Genomic DNA, 17,782 nt, shown 5'->3' on the forward strand with positions numbered 1-17,782 from the left:
TAGGTTTAAATATGCTTAAGTAGTTCTTTAATAAAGATTTATTTAAAAAATTACCCGCCATTTCACCCCCTTAGCGGCTGAATTTCCAAAAATTCAGAAACGCTTATTTTTTTGTTTCTAACCGAGAACCCAAAAACCAATTTTCGTAGTTCTAGGTTCAAAATTGCCTTAATAGCGACATATTTTTTTTAAAAAAAACCTTTTATCCTCTGTTTCACCCCTTTAGGAATGGAAATTTCTAAAAAAAAACCCTTTTTAAAAGGTGTCTAAAGTATAAGGACAACAACTTCTCCAAATTTCAAGTTCCTGTGCTTAGCCGTTTGCGCTTGGCGATGATGAGTCAGTGAATCCAGTCAGGACATTTCCTTGTATATGAAGAGATTGCTTAATGTTTTTCAAACAGAGCGAATAGTGGGGTAAACGTTTAAGCATTCGTAACACTCCAAAAAATATTTAACACTAACGTAAGAGGAATCTACACTCAAGTTCAGAATAAACAGAACGCCTTGAATGACTAGAGATAAGACGTTCATATTCACAGGACATGTACATTAGTATATTCTGCAGAAATGATTAGCATTTGAGCCATGTCGGCTAGCGGGTTCAAGGTCAAAACGATACCGGCTGCGCAACGCCATCTACCGATAAAACGTGTCTGCGGCACTTGTTATCGCTATAAACCGAATGCGATGGATCAGTGTGACCTGACGAGACATATGGGAGGCTTTGCAGATGTATGCGCAAAGCGTACCGTCAGATCAGTATGCTTGAAAGAGGGCGCATTATTGGCATGAGAGAATGTGATGGATCCATGCGGGAAATTGCTGCTGCTGTGGGACAAAGTGTTTCGGCAGTGCAACGAGTGTGTACAGAATGGTTTATGGAAGGCCGTAGAACACGATGAGATGGGACAGATCACGCCACTCAGACCACCCCGCGAGAGGATCGACGCATCATACGAATAGCATTGCAGGGCAGATCCGTCCCTTCCTCGGCTCTGGCGCATCAGTGGAACAGTGCAACACATCGTATACCATCAGCGGTGACAGTCCGCCGCCATTTATTATGGCATCGGCTACGTGCGCGTCGTCCTCCACCTACCTTTGACAAATGTATAGAAACGTGCTGGACGGCAACGGTGTGTGGAACGACATCACTGGGGACAGGAATGGCATCAGATAGTGTTTTCGGAGGAATCCAGTTTCTGTTTGTTTGAAAATGATGGCCACATTTTGTTTCACCGCAGATAGGGAAATCGGCATCACAGTGACTGCATTCGGAGAAGACATACAGCGCCAACTCAAGGCGCTATGATGCGGGGATTATACTGGGTACAACCAGAAATTACAGTTAGTCCCTGTCCAGGGCTTGTGACCCGTATGCCCTATGCTAATGACATCCTACGACCCATAACCATACCAGTTCTGCACAACAGCCCCGATGCCATTTTTCAGTAGGACAATGCACGTACACATGTTGACGCACGAAAACATCCGTTCTTGGTGTCAAAGATTATCAGCCTTTTGCCATGGCCCGCCAGATCACCAGACTTGTCGCCAATCGAAAATGTGTGGGATGTGGTGAAATGACGGGCATAGTGCTGTCACCCAATGCCAACCACCACCACGATGAACTTTGGAACCAGGTGAATGAAGCGTGGATGACTATACAACATGACGCCATTTGCGCATTATAAGCGTCGATGCTATCATGCAAGGAACAAGTTGTCAGGGCCCATGGCAGACGCTGTGCCTACTAGGCAACAGGACATACGCTGAACAGAAGTGATGAAATGCTAATCATTTCTACACTGAAGGTGTTCTGTTTTTTCTGAACATGAGTGTGTGTAGGGAAGTAGGAGAAAAACACATTATTAAAAAAATATCTTGTTAAAAGGATATCCCTTGTGAGTGCTGTAGTCGTATTAAAACACGAAAGATCGAGCAGGTTTAAAAAGCTCATAGGCTAGAATGAAAATTTTATTCTGTTCCATTTAGCAACCCGTTTTTCACAGTAAGCAGATTCTGGCACATTGCCGACGAGGGAAACGCCCCATCGCATGCCCCTCAGATTTATTAGTAAGATGGACTAGTGGATACCCGTCGAAAACTTAACACAGATCAAGCACGAGAACAGGAAGAAGATGTGCTGAACTGTGAAAAAAGAAAATGAATGGTCCAAGCTCACAGTGTCAACACCAAGCAAATCTGAATAGTCGTAGTTATGGGGCCACGCAGTTGGACGACAAAGGGAGAGATCCGTGTTCAAATCTCCCTCATGCTTAAACCTATTTTTCACAAAGTTACGAACTGTCTGTCCGGTCATTGACATGTATTTAAATTTGTGTCGTGGTGGAACGTCCTTATGGAACAGCGAGGTGTAAGGAAGGGACCTCGAGACGTATGTACCTCCCATTTGTTCTACACAAGTACCACATGTTACAATGGCTGCGTTACGTACGGAAGTTTTGACTTTTGAATGCCTTTGTTGTGACATAGTTCACACCCCTCTATTCGTTCCTCTCATTTCTGTGAGAGTTCTGTGCGGCATCTCGTCTGCTTTCATTGTTCATCACATTTTCTTGACCGGCCGCTGTGGCCGAGCGGTTCTAGGCGCTTTAGGCCGGAACCGCGCGACTGCTACGGTCGCAGGTTCGAATCCTGTCTCGGGCATGGATGTGTGTGATGTCCTTAGGTTAGTTAGGTTTAAGTAGTTCTAAGTTGTAGGGACTGATGAAAAATGGTTCAAATGGCTCTGAGCACTATGGGACTTAACATCTGAGGTCATCAGTCCCCTAGAACTTAGAACTACTTAAACCTAACTAACCTAAGGACATCACACACATCCATGCCCGAGGTAGGATTCGATCCTGCGACGTTAGCGGTCTCGCGGTTCCAGACTGTAGCGCCTAGAACCGTTCGGCCACCTCGGCCGCCTAGGGACTGATTACCTCAGATGTTAAGTCCCATAGTGCTCAGAGCCATTTGAACCATTGTCTTGAACATTTACTTGCGACTGTAATATATTCTTACCACAAGACTCATATTCTATAACCACAGTATTGTATGACAACTGCCAAGACTGCAGAAGGAGAGGAGATACGTCAGCGACCGGGCGGAAGGTTCACAATATTGTGGAAACAATGGGGTACGAGGGAAATTAGGGCACAGGTCCCCCACTTCGCTGTTCAATACCATGACCACACAACCACAACGCTGTGAATCTGAGTCCACTCAGTATTGCACATCGTAATCTAGGACGGTTCACTGCTTCTATTTTTCTTTTCTTATCACAGTTAAGTACATCTTCTTCCTATTTTCATGCGTGATCTATGTTCAGTTTTTGACGGGCTATCCACTGGCCCACTTTACCACTAAATCTGAGGGGGGTGCGATGGGGAGCTACCCTTGCAGGTAGTGTCAGTGTCGTAAGGCTACCCTGAGGCTGTGTAGTGGCTACGGCGCTATGGACGACCTCGAGGGTCACAGGAACTCACCTGAAGAGTGGTGATGTTGTGGTGGACGAGTACAATGATTACAGTAACTCATCCGTATAGAGGCGATTTTGTTGTAGACGAACACAATGACTGTGGAGTCTTAACTGTGCAGTGGCGATGGCGATGCGGATGAGCATGCTGATAACAGAGACACACCTGTCTAGTGGCGATGACGTTGCAGACGAGAACTGTGATGACAGAGACTCACCTGTATAGTGGCGACAGCGTTGCGTACGAGCACGATGATGACGGGGGAGACCATGAGCACCAGCACCAGCAGCGCGATGCCGTATGCCTCCTTGCGGTTGGCGTCCGAAATGCTCATCCCCACGTATTGCCTGTGGATACGTGTGTCAGTACACCTCACTGCTAAGGTGACATTGGTAAGCGCACATAAACATTCTGCTGTGCGAATTAAAATTTAGATAGTGAACTGGTACCGCAACAGCGCAAATATTATGAGTTTTGCTGACTTTATCATTACGTTTGTGTGTTATTTCCAGAGTTATGAAGCATCAGTCCTGTTGATATTGTATTGATGGTTAATTTGCAAATTTATCCCCGCCAGCTCTAAAGAAAGTAAAGAGTTACATAATTCTAAATATTGCAAAAAGTGACAAAATGTCAGAGAATTAGTCTGCAGTATAATGTTTTAACAATTGTACTGCCGAGCACAATTATTTTCATCGGTTCACAGATCTCAGGTTCCTATGATCACTTGCCATTTTCATATTCCTGTATAATAAACAACGTTCTGTAACATCTTGTGCATGCTCAAGTCATCTGCTGTAACAATCAGGTATGACTCCAATTCTTATTTGAGGGCATGGTTGATGCCCCAGTGTCTGTTAGTTACTTACTGTTTACTAAGTTATCCACACCCAGAACACGTTATGCGGTATATGACTACTGTATTCAGTTTTCTCCTATATAAAAATATTATAATACTTTTTGCTAAACTATTTGGTCAGCATTCAAACTACAACTTTAAGGGCTTTGACTTGGGCACATAGAAGATGTTACGAAAAGTTGGTTGTTGTACGATATCTGAAGATGATTCTGGTTATGGAAAACGGGCAGTTGTGGGCGGATGGAAGTACTGCGTCAGGCAATAAAATCGTTGAAAATAATTCATAATACCAAGTTGGATTACGAAGAGGATAGAAGAGATTCAAATAAGAACCACGATTCGTCATGGGTCTGTTTAATCGCCGTGACAAAAGTGCTCTGCAAACTGCAGTGTTGCCCACTACAAGAAAGAATTGCGCATCACAGGCAACCCCACAAAATTCCAAGAGCTACATTTCAAAATGAATCCATGTACATACTACTTCCCTCGACATATTGTTCGCATAATCAATACCGAAATTAGGCCGAATACAGTGCGTTATAAACAGTGTTTCTCCCACGTACCACCCAAGAACGGAATAAGGTGGAGGTGGAAAGAGCCGGGGAGGGGGGTTGTTGTTGTAGAATACAGCTATAAATGTAAACCTAAAAGTGCCAAAGTTTCGTTTGACGACGTTTTGCTATACAGGGTGAGTCACTAACTGTTGCCACCTAGAATGACTCCGAAAATATGATAGTAGCTGAAAAGTTTGTTGGACAAAAATTGCGTGGGACAACGGTGGCTATAATATGACGTTGGTTTTCTGTTGCTAGGTGGGGTCACTTCAGAGATATGAAGGTCAACTTTGTTTTTTTAAATGGGATGCTATAGCTTGGTACTTATTTTCTGATAGTGGCTATCGAGACGAATCCAATGATGTGTAACAGAAAGGTCTTTGAAGGTCAACAAAGGTCGGAAAGGTGGTATGGACGTCCATTTACAGAAGGTGTTCGAAGTGATGACCACTGGTATCAATGCAGTGCTAAATATCAGTGTCCACCAACAATTAACTGGTACGGATTGTATGCGTCGCATTGAATTCTGCCGATGGGCTCAACTTCAGATTCAGAGGGATGACACATTTATTAATTTCATTTTATTTACTGACGAGGCTACATTCACGAACCATGGGAATGTTAATTTGCATAACATGCATAATTGGGCAAGTGAAAAATCATGTTGGTTGCGGCAAGTTGCACACGAAAAACCGTGGTCATTGAATGTATGGTGTGGGATTCTTGATGACAGATTTACAGGCCCCTATTTGATCGAAGGAAATCTTAATGGTAGAAAGTACACCACATTTCTGTAAGAAACATTAGGTCTGTTATTGGAAGAAATACGTTTAGGAACAAGGAAGAGAATGTGGTATCAACACGATGGCTGTCGGGCATATTTCTCGCTGATGGCTAGAAATGATTTGCAGAGGTAATTCCCAAATCGTTGGATTTGACGCGGAGGAGATGTGCCGTGACCGGCTCGTTGAGCAGACTCGACGCCTCTAGATTTTTCCTCTTGGGGAGTCGTAAAAGACATTGTTTATAAAGACGTTCCAACTATACCTGAAGATATGTGAGGGAGAATTGTCAGAGCATGTGCTTCGATAAGTGCCGATGTGATAAGGAATACCACTCAATCTATGATAAGAAGATTGCAGCACTGCATAGATACCAATGGTCATCACTTAGAACGCCTTCTCTAAATGGATTTTCATGCCACCTTTTTGATCTTTGTTGACCTTCAAGGACTTTAATGTTACACATCATTGGATTCACCTCGATAGCCGCTATCAGAAAATAAGTAGCAAACTGTAGCACCTCATTTAAAAAAAAAAGTTGACCTTTATATCTCTGAAGTGACCCCACCTAGCAACAAAAAACCAACGTCATATTATGACCCCTGTTGTCCCACGCAACTTTTGTCCCACTAACTTTTCAGCTCCTACCATACTTTCGGAGTTATTCTTGGTGGCAATAGTTAGTGATTCACTCTGTATAAACTGTCTGAGTGGCAGGATTATTTTCGTATTTGTAGGTCCTTGCTTGTGGAGTACCGTTATACGAGGGCAGTTCAATAAGTAATGCAACACATTTTTTTTCTGAAACAGGGGTTGTTTTATTCAGTATTGAAATACACCAGGTTATTCCCCAATCTTTTAGCTACACAACACTATTTTTCAACGTAATCTCCATTCAATGCTACGGCCTTACGCCACCTTGAAATGAGGGCCTGTATGCCTGCACGGTACCATTCCACTGGTCGATGTCGGAGCCAACGTCGTACTGCATCAATAACTTCTTCATCATCAGCGTAGTGCGTCCCACGGATTGCGTCCTTCATTGGGCCAAACATATGGAAATCCGACGGTGCGAGATCGGGGCTGTAGGGTGCATGAGGAAGAACAGTCCACTGAAGTTTTGTGAGCTCCTCTCGGGTGCGAAGACTTGTGTGAGGTCTTGCGTTGTCATGAAGAAGGAGAAGTTCGTTCTGATTTTCGTGCCTACGAACACGCTGAAGTCGTTTCTTCAATTTCTGAGGAGTAGCACAATATACTTCAGAGTTGATCGTTTGACCATGGGAAGGACATCGAACAGAATAACCCCTTCAGCGTCCCAGAAGACTGTAACCATAACTTTACCGGCTGAGGGTATGGCTTTAAACTTTTTCTTGGTAGGGGAGTGGGTGTGGCTCCACTCCATTGATTGCCGTTTTGTTTCAGGTTCGAAGTGATGAACCCATGTTTCATCGCCTGTAACAATCTTTGACAAGAAATTGTCACCCTCAGCCACATGACGAGCAAGCAATTCCGTACAGATGGTTCTCCTTTGCTCTTTATGGTGTTCGGTTAGACAACGAGGGACCCAGCGGGAACAAACCTTTGAAGATCCCAACTGGTGAACAATTGTGACAGCACTACCAACAGAGATGTCAAGTTGAGCACTGAGTTGTTTGATGGTGATCCGTCGATCATCTCGAACGAGTGTGTTCGCACGCTCCGCCATTGCAGGAGTCACAGCTGTGCACGGCCGGCCGCACGCGGGAGATCAGACAGTCTTGCTTGACCTTGCGGCGATGATGACACACGCTTTGCCCAACGACTCACCGTGCTTTTGTCCACTACCAGATCACCGTGGACATTCTGCAAGCGCCTATGAATATCTGAGATGCCCTGGTTTTCCGCCAAAAGGAACTCGATCACTGCCCATTGTTTGCAACGCACATCCGTTACAGACGCCATTTTAACAGCTCCGTACAGCGCTGCCACCTGTCGAAAGTCAATGAAACTATACGAGACGAAGCGGGAATGTTTGAAAATATTCCACAAGAAATTTCCGGTTTTTTCAACCAAAATTGGCCGAGAAAAAAAATGTGTTGCATTACTTATTGAACTGCCCTCGTATATTGCACGATATACTGTAATGATGTGAAATGTGTCACTTTACGTGTTAGTAGCTTAATTGTTTATTATTTAATATTTTCTGTCGTAACGTAAGTATAATTAATTATTTACAGTAAACTTAATGAGAGCAAATATATAATCTAATTACATAATTTAAATACCTAACTGCTTAAACAGTTATGTAAAAGGTTATCAGGAGTGAGTTGTACGTATTATTCTTATGGCATGTTTTGTCTGATGAATACTAAAAGATTATTTACTTCACTATATAATTCCATGTGACTTAACTGATCGAAATATGCGGAGTATATTAACTTACTGATTTGTTTCTCTTCAGCGCTTAAAATAGTATGTAGAAGAACAATGACTAAACTGAGTTGTTTACGATTCTCAATAATGTGTTTACTGCAACTTGAAGTTCAAACTACATACAGTCCTGCATGCAGGACTTTTAGAATTCTACACTCCTGGAAATGGAAAAAAGAACACATTGACACCGGTGTGTCAGACCCACCATACTTGCTCCGGACACTGCGAGAGGGCTGTACAAGCAACGATCACACGCACGGCACAGCGGACACACCAGGAACCGCGGTGTTGGCCGTCGAATGGCGCTAGCTGCGCAGCATTTGTGCACCGCCGCCGTCAGTGTCAGCCAGTTTGCCGTGGCATACGGAGCTCCATCGCAGTCTTTAACACTGGTAGCATGCCGCGACAGCGTGGACGTGAACCGTATGTGCAGTTGACGGACTTTGAGCGAGGACGTATAGTGGGCATGCGGGAGGCCGGGTGGACGTACCGCCGAATTGCTCAACGCGTGGGGCGTGAGGTCTCCACAGTACATCGATGTTGTCGCCAGTGGTCGGCGGAAGGTGCACGTGCCCGTCGACCTGGGACCGGACCGCAGCGACGCACGGATGCACGCCAAGACCGTAGGATCCTACGCAGTGCCGTAGGGGACCGCACCGCCACTTCCCAGCAAATTAGGGACACTGTTGCTCCTGGGGTATCGGCGAGGACCATTCGCAACCGTCTCCATGAAGCTGGGCTACGGTCCCGCACACCGTTAGGCCGTCTTCCGCTCACGCCCCAACATCGTGCAGCCCGCCTCCAGTGGTGTCGCGACAGGCGTGAATGGAGGGACGAATGGAGACGTGTCGTCTTCAGCGATGAGAGTCGCTTCTGCCTTGGTGCCAATGATGGTCGTATGCGTGTTTGGCGCCGTGCAGGTGAGCGCCACAATCAGGACTGCATACGACCGAGGCACACAGGGCCAACACCCGGCATCATGGTGTGGGGAGCGATCTCCTACACTGGCCGTACACCACTGGTGATCGTCGAGGGGACACTGAATAGTGCACGGTACATCCAAACCGTCATCGAACCCATCGTTCTACCATTCCTAGACCGGCAAGGGAACTTGCTGTTCCAACAGGACAATGCACGTCCGCATGTATCCCATGCCACCCAACGTGCTCTAGAAGGTGTAAGTCAACTACCCTGGCCAGCACGATCTCCGGATCTGTCCCCCATTGAGCATGTTTGGGACTGGATGAAGCGTCGTCTCACGCGGTCTGCACGTCCAGCACGAACGCTGGTCCAACTGAGGCGCCAGGTGGAAATGGCATGGCAAGCCGTTCCACAGGACTACATCCAGCATCTCTACGATCGTCTCCATGGGAGAATAGCAGCCTGCATTGCTGCGAAAGGTGGATATACACTGTACTAGTGCCGACATTGTGCATGCTCTGTTGCCTGGTTCTAGGTGCCTGTGGTTCTGTCAGTGTGATCATGTGATGTATCTGACCCCAGGAATGTGTCAATAAAGTTTCCCCTTCCTGGGACAATGAATTCACGGTGTTCTTATTTCAATTTCCAGGAGTGTACTTTACTCAGCAACTCTTGTCCATAGTTTTAATTTACCACTGATGTAGTACCCTTTAATATGCGTTTCTGAATAACTCTGGTTTTTAGATTTACGAAAACGTAAATTTATTGCAAACCAATACATATGAAGAAAACATTATTTACAGTTTCCTCTGTTGTCGCCTTTAGCCTGATTGCAATGCTTCTGTCATTTCCAAAAACAATTAATTCTATTTGATGTGTATTAAACGGAAGGTCCGTTGCGCACACAAGAAAAGTATTGGACCCATTACTAAGCCTTATGAATCTGTAACAGCTGCGAGTCGATAGATACGACCTAGATTCTTTCTTTGGACGACTTTGTACATCTGGACCGACAAATAGTAACAGAAATGCTACGCTTAGAAATATAATTTAATATGAAGACCAGAGCAGATAAGCAAAAGCATATCTATGAGAAAAATAAATCTGGGGACTGACATAGAAAATAATAATCATTAATTTGAATGTATAGTCACATGATGGACGTGATAAAATTGATTCATTTTCATTTCATCATTTATGGGCCCACGGCTATGTGTCATATTACTTTAGTATAAAGCATTACACAGCAGATGTAATCGCAATTTGCGTTTGAAGGTGCTTGGATTTTTAATGTGTGCACTATATGTTGAATGGAAGGATGATGTAATATATCAGTACTTTAATAGTGGGTAGTCTATGCGCTCTACAGGCTTTGTACCACACTCCATAGTCAGGAACATGGTGTGTATTAGGAGAAATTGGTATGGACGCAGCGGGAATATAAAAAAAACCATCTAAAGCAAAACTGGTTGACGATATAGTGGACCATCATCCTGTACAATTGCAATGGTCCTCTGTAGATGATTACAAGCCTACGGATCCGGATAAGCAGAATGGATATTGCAACTATATAACGTTTGGGAGAAACGTTTATATCTTCCTCCGCTAAAAGAACCTGGTTTTTAAGCTTTGATTTATAACTATGGAAGTGGACTGTTCGATTTTAATCCTGTCTAAATTCTAACGATACATAAGTATATTTCAGGATCAGTATGGGATGTACTTGGCGTGGAAGACTGTAGCTGTAATGGAATGTTTATTAATTATGGAAGGGATTACCCTACACAACGTCACTGTACTTAAATGGCACCGACAGGCGTTTGGCAGCTATGTTACAGATATCTGATTCCACTGCTTCGCTCGATGGGCTGTATTTTGATCGTAAGTGGATTGCATTTCGAAATCAGGATGGATTCAACATAAACGTGTATGGCACGGAAGACTCTACTTTTACTGGAACATTTGTTAATGGTGGAAGGGAGTATCACACACAACGTCACTGTACTTACATAGCACTGACTGAAGTTCGGAAACTATGTGAGAGTATTTCGCGAATAATTGTTTTTTGTAGAAATACGTCCTTTGATGAGTCTTGAGCTGCTGATTCTAAAGTAGCAACAAAAAGAACACTGAGTACTGATGCACTGACACTGCTTGGTCGAAGAAGGGAATGCCGAGACAGAATGTGTAGTTCTTAGCTGTCAACTGCCCCTAGATATTATGTCCGTTTGCCGCACAGGTTCCCCACGGTATATGAAAGGGCTCCACCTTCGTACCTCACTATACCTTCTGAATTTCGCCGTAACTTTGAGGTCATTGTCGGCTTTTATGCATAGATCTGGGTAAATGATACGTACTGGTGGAGAGTAATATCGATTCAACAGCTCGACGCTACATAGTCGCTGTCTGCCTATACTGTGAGACCACATCCGTTCGTGTTACGTGGTTGATCTGCGAAGTAAAAGCATCACATGGATGCTGCAAGGGTCGTACAGGTTGACGTACTCCAAAAAAATGGTTCAAATGGCTTTGAGCACTATGGGACTCAACATCTGAGGTCATCAGTCCCCTAGAACTTAGAACTATTTAAACCTAACTAACCGAAGGACATCACACACATCAGTGCCCGAGGCAGGATTCGAACCTGCGACCCTAGTGGTCGCGCGGTTCCAGACTGAAGCTCGGCCACCACGGCCGGCTGACGTACCCCATTCGAATATGTGATGGAAAAAGAACTCTGCGAAAGATGACGTATTTTTCCCGTAATTAGGGTATGTATGGAAATATGTAGACAATGTTTTACTTGGAACTTCCTGGCAGATCAAAACTGTGTGCTGGACCGAGACTCGAACTCGGGACCTTCGCCAGGAAGTTTCATGTCAGCGCACACTCCGCTGCAGAGTGAAAATCTCATTTTGGAATTTTTTAATTGATTAGCTTGTGAGACTAGGATGGGAGAGTAATCGATAATACTGATAAGATGTACCCTCTACCATGTACTGTAGCCGGCCGAAGTGGCCGTGCGGTTAAAGGCGCTGCAGTCTGGAACCGCAAGACCGCTACGGTCGCAGGTTCGAATCCTGCCTCGGGCATGGATGTTTGTGATGTCCTTAGGTTAGTTAGGTTTAACTAGTTCTAAGTTCTAGGGAACTAATGACCTCAGCAGTTGAGTCCCATAGTGCTCAGAGCCATTTGAACCATGTACTGTACAGCTACTTGCAGTGTATTTTTTTAGATGTGGGATGTTCGTAGGAGATGGGTTGTCTGCAAGAGGACTGGAGGACCTATGGGAGACTTGGTAGTCGAAATGAACGTAACTAAATCTATGGCACACTAATAAGACTAGAGATCCCATATACTCTCATCGGAAGCGTTAACTGCCGCAAAATGTCTAGCAGAAAACATCTGGAGTGAACTGGAGTAGAATGCATATGTAGATTTCGGATTCATTTGCTGGGATCTTAAGGGAAGCAATCCAGACATTAAAAGCTGACAAGTCGGTGAGCTGAAGCAGAAGAATATCTCAGGCTCAAATTCATCTGCATGGATTTTTAATGGGGGGGTGTGATCCTCCAACTAAGAAGTGACGGTGTAGGAGGCGAGTGACCGCAAATCCCGTCGGTATGTCACCGAAAGATTGTGGCACCACTATTCGGATCGAGGTGTAAGACGTACTAAGATGACTGCTGTTGCTGGAGGTGACGTTGACAGTGATCTGGTCTTGCTTGTACTTGTTGATTAATTAGCTCTCGATGTACGGCAGTTGGCTGAGAGTATAATTACTGGGTTTGCTTGTAAATAAGTAACTGCTCCTATGCTTATGGTTACCACACATGTGGATATATTCCGTTTTAGAGGGAATATAGCGCCGGCCGGTGTGGCCGAGCGGGTCTAGGCGCTTCAGTCTGGGACCGCATGACCGCTACGGTCGCAGGTTCGAATATTGCCTCGGGCATGGATGTATGTGATGTCTTTAGGTTAGTTAGTTTTAAGTATTTTAAAGTTCAAGGGGACTAATGACCTCAGATGTTAAGTCCCATAGTGCTCAGAGCCAGAGGGAATATAGCATCGTGGTCGGTCCACTATCGAAGAGCGTGGGGTTAAAACATGAGCAGTGCTGTGATTACATTCCGAATCTCTCCCTGAATTATGCGTGGAGATGTGAGGCTGTTGCACCAATGTAAATGATTTCATGGATAGTGTGCTGGAAGATCTGTGATGCTGTTAGATTCATATTATAGAAGAATGCTCCATTTGAAAAATAAGGTGATATATTTATCACGAAACACTATGTTGTCAGCGAAGACTCTGGCACCATTACACTGTCGTAGTTCTGGCGTAGCAATCGTAGGAATACGATAAAGGAGATTAGGACACGTCCAGGGATGTATTTATATGCGATCATTCGATATCGATGAATTTCAGAGTGTCAGATTTTCTTTGTGCAGTCCTCGTATAGTAGGCTCAGCAGTAAGGCTTCCTTGGCCATTGAAAACCAATATCTGGTGAAGTGATCATAGAGGAGATTTAGAGTATATACAGACGTATACAGACCTTCATTTTTGCTGTATCATTACGCAAGTGACTGGAAAAGGAGCAAAGAAAGCAGTAATACTGCTACGACATAGTCCACACAGTGCAGTGGTTTTCAGAATACGTATTTAGATGTAGGCTCCTGTCTGTAGCAGGGTTTCAACACCGGTAAGCTACAGCGATTTGTAGAGGATTGAGAATTGGTGGGTGTTGGAGCTAACTGTAGATAGATTCACTATTGAATCTAAAATAGCTGAAGGGACCTGCTGCAGTTCTATTGCGTAATTTACTACAGATCACTAGAAGCTGTACCACTCACAAAAAATAATTGGACGGGAGCATCCGCAGGGTGGTAAATTTCACCCTGAACGTTAAAGTGACACTCTGATATAAAGGAGGATGACAGGTGATCACTTTACCGCTTCTTTCACGTGTTGTGGCCAGACATATTATAGACTCTTGCATACGTCTCGTGAACTGATTACAGTGAGAAAATTAAAGGCTAATACGGACGTTTTTACTTAGAGACAGCGCAAAAGTTCCGTCTGTTGTTTCCTCGATAAATAAGAGATAACATTCTTCCATGAGTTTTACATGCCTATAAATGGATGGATCGACATCTTAATAGGCAGACTAAATTTACACATATATGTATACTCCACAAGCCATCGGACAGTGTTTGGTGGAGATACCCTGTACCACTACTATTAATTTCCTTTCCTGTTCAACTTGCAAACAGAGAGAGAGAAAAGAAGACTACCTACATGCCTCCGTGATAGCGCTAATTTCTCGTATCTTATCTTCGTGGTTCTTACATGTAATGTATGTTGATGGCAGTAGAATCCTTCTGCAGTCAGCTTCAAATGTCGATTCGCAATAGTATTTCTCAAAAAATGACATCGTCTTCCCTCCAAGGATTCCCATTCGAGTTAACTGTCGAGTGTAATCCGACCGCGGGGGGATAAATACTCACCATACAAAGGGGATCTCATGACCAATTTAATTAATTAGTCGATCACTTTGATATCAATGACATGCCGCAGGGCAGTAGAAGCGAGCGCGAGAGCGCCACTTATATAATTCGCGAGTAGGAGATAGGAGACGTAATCAGGTGTTTTTTCGTTGCGGCGGTAATCAGGTGTTTTTCTTTGTGGCGAGATCTTTTAACCAAATTTCAATACCTATTTACACTGGGAGTGGGAGAGAGGGTCATCGTAATGAAATCAGCTATATTAGCTAATTTATAAAGTGATACATAGTATTAACCTGATATTTAGAGGTGACTATCGTAATAAAATTAGCTCTATTACCGGATTTATAAAGTGATATTTACTTCTCGTCTGTGCTGCTATTTGTCTACCTTAAGAGAGTTCGAAAGGAGGAGGCTTCCTGTGGCAACAGCAGAGCATGCTCTTAGCGCACTGTCACAAGCCAAAAATGAGTTTCAATTCCAATCTTGTAATAAAAAAACACTCCGTCTACAGGCCACAAGTGGCCCATCGGGACCATCCGACCACCGTGTCATCCTCGGCGAGGATGCTGAAAGGAGGGGCGTGGGGTCAGCACACCGCTCTCCCGGTCGTAATGATGGTATTCTTGACCGAAGCCGCTACTATTCGGTCGAGTAGCTCCTCAATTGGCATCACGAAGCTGAGTGCACCCCGAAAAATGGCAATAGCGCATGGCGGCCTGGATGGTCACCTATCCAAGTGCCGGCCACGCCCGACAGTGCTTAACTTGGGTGATCTCACGGGAACCGGTGTAGCCGCTGCGGCAAGGCCGTTGCCCTAATCCTATAATGCAGGACGTAATAGATATTAAGCTGATATGAACAGATTTTTTTTTCGGAATGAAACAGTACTTAGAGGAAATATAACCTATGTCATACTGTTATACATGATTTCACACTAAGAAAGGTACTGCGATGTCGAAACGCGTGAATGCTCTCATCTCTTCTGTCTTGAAAATGATGCACATAAAAGGGAGATATCTACATTTCGCATGAGAAATTCGAGATATGTGGACAACTCGCCATCTCCGGTTGGGTAAAGTGAATTTTTTTAAACTGGGGAGAGTGGAATTGCAGTCAGAACTCTGTGCCAAAGCCGCACGTCTTTGTCTCTCAGTGTGCTAGGAGTTAGTGAGGCTGCTCTGTTGTCAGTGGCTGACCACAAGCTGCAACTAAGCCTGTGGCGACTGGTCAGCTGCGAAGAAAGTTTCTGGATGGCAGTTCTTCAGGTACACAATACACTCGGTAATTACTGTTGGACTAGACTGGAGGTGACTCTCCTGTTTTTTCGTCTTATGATGCCATTTTTAAGTAAGGTTATGAGCATTACACTCATAAAAAATATCATAGAATGTATTCCCCCTGTTGCTGTTGGCTAGGATGCGACTCGCAACTCATAAACAGGTATAAGTGTGTTTCATTCCCCAATGATGTTCATGCAAGACTTACGTGTATAGGGGCACGGATTTATAGTAGCACTGGGACAATGGGATGCCGTCATAATACTGTTGTTATCCATCTTTATGTCTCTCCCGGCATAAGAAGTCACCCTCATTCTGCCAACGGCCTTTTAAAAAGGGCGGAGGGGCAGACAGAGGTTCAGGGCACTCTCTTTTCCTAGGGGTGGGAAATTGCCACTAAAGGCGGAAGAATCAGCAATGACCAACAGCATGAGGATGCAGAAGGCAATGGAAACAACTGCATTCAAGACATGTAACGTGTATCCACAGGAAATGTGACTTGTAATTGATCTCTCCATTGGCAAAAGATTCCGGAATAGTCCCCCATTCGGATCTCTGGGATGGGAGTGCCAAGAGGGACGTTACCATGAGAAAAAGATTTGAATAATTAATGAAAGTATAACGTTCTACGAGTCGGGGCGTGGAATGTCAGAAGCTTGAACGTGGTAGGGAAGCTAGAAAATCTGAAAAGGGAAAATCAAAGGCACAATCTAGATATAGTAGGGGTCAGTGAAGAGAAATGGAAAGAAGACAAGCATTTCTAGTCAGATGAGTATAGGATGATATCAACAGCAGCAGAAAATTGTATAACGGGAGTAAGTTTCAAAATGTCTCTGAGCACTATGGGACTTAGCTTCTGAGGTCATCAGTCCCCTAGAACTTAGAACTACTTAAACGTAACTAACCTAAGGACATCACACACATCCATGCCCGAGGCAGGATTTGAACCTGCGACCGTAGCGGTCGCACGGTTCCAGACTGAAGCGCCTACAACCGCTCGGCCACAACGGTCGGCGAGTAGGTTTCGTTATGAACAGGAAGATAGGGCACAGAATGTGTTACTGTGAATGGTTCAGAGGTAGGGTTGTTCGTATCAGAATCGACAGCTATCCAACACACACAACGATAGTTCACGTATACATGCCGACGTCGCAAGTAGAAGATGAAGAGATAGAGAAAGTGTATGAGGATATTGAAAGGGTAATGCAGTATGTAAAGGAATATGAAACTCTAATAGTCATGGGAGACTGGAATGCACTTGTAACGAAGTGAAGGAGTAGAAGAAAAGATTAAAGAGGAATATGGACTAGGGACAAGGAATGAAAGAGGAGAAAGACTAATTGAGTTTTGTAACAAGTTTCAGCTAGTATTAGCGAATACTCTGTTCAGGAATCACAAGAGGAGGAGGTGTGCTTCGAAAAGACCGCGTGATACGTGAAGATTTCATGGTCAGACAAACATTCCGAAATCAGATACTGGAATGTAAGGCGACCCCAGGAGCAGATATAGACCCAGATCACAATATAGTAGTGATGAAGAGCAGGCTGAAGTTTAAGACATTAGTCAGGAAGAATCAATACCCAAAGAAGTGGGATACGGAAGTACTAAGGAATGACGAGATACGGTTGAAGTCCTCTAAAACTGTAGCTACAACAATAAGGAATAGCTCAGTAGGCAGTACAGTTGAAGAGCAACGAATATCTCTAAAAAGGGCCATCACAGAAGTTGGGAAGGAAAACATAGGTACAAAGAAAGTAACTGAGAAGAAACCATGGGTAACAGAGGAAGTACTTCAATTGATAGATGAAAGGAGGAAGTAGAAAAATGTTCCGGGAAACTCAGAAATCCAGAAATACAAGTCGCTGAGGAATGAAATAAACAGGAAGTGCAGGGAAGCTAAGACGAAATGGCTGCAAGAAAAATGTGAAGCCATGAAAAGAAATGATTGTCGGAAAGACACGCTCAGCATACCAGAAAGTCAAAA

The 17,782-nt window shown here is 44.2% G+C and overlaps 1 protein-coding gene across 1 annotated transcript in view; it reads right to left on the reverse strand.

Annotated features, from left to right (window-relative positions):
- The window catches only part of LOC126252473 (adenylate cyclase type 5), a 446,003-nt gene that overhangs the window by 132,265 nt on the left and 295,956 nt on the right, over nucleotides 1-17,782 (reverse strand). Inside the window, exon 7 of the mRNA XM_049953367.1 lies at nucleotides 3,705-3,834. Coding sequence (XP_049809324.1) covers nucleotides 3,705-3,834 — 130 coding nt within the window. The remainder of the gene's footprint in view (nucleotides 1-3,704; nucleotides 3,835-17,782) is intronic.

The sequence above is a fragment of the Schistocerca nitens genome, chromosome 4 (genome assembly GCF_023898315.1).
Source record: "Schistocerca nitens isolate TAMUIC-IGC-003100 chromosome 4, iqSchNite1.1, whole genome shotgun sequence".
NCBI classification, from domain to species: Eukaryota; Metazoa; Arthropoda; class Insecta; order Orthoptera; family Acrididae; genus Schistocerca; species Schistocerca nitens.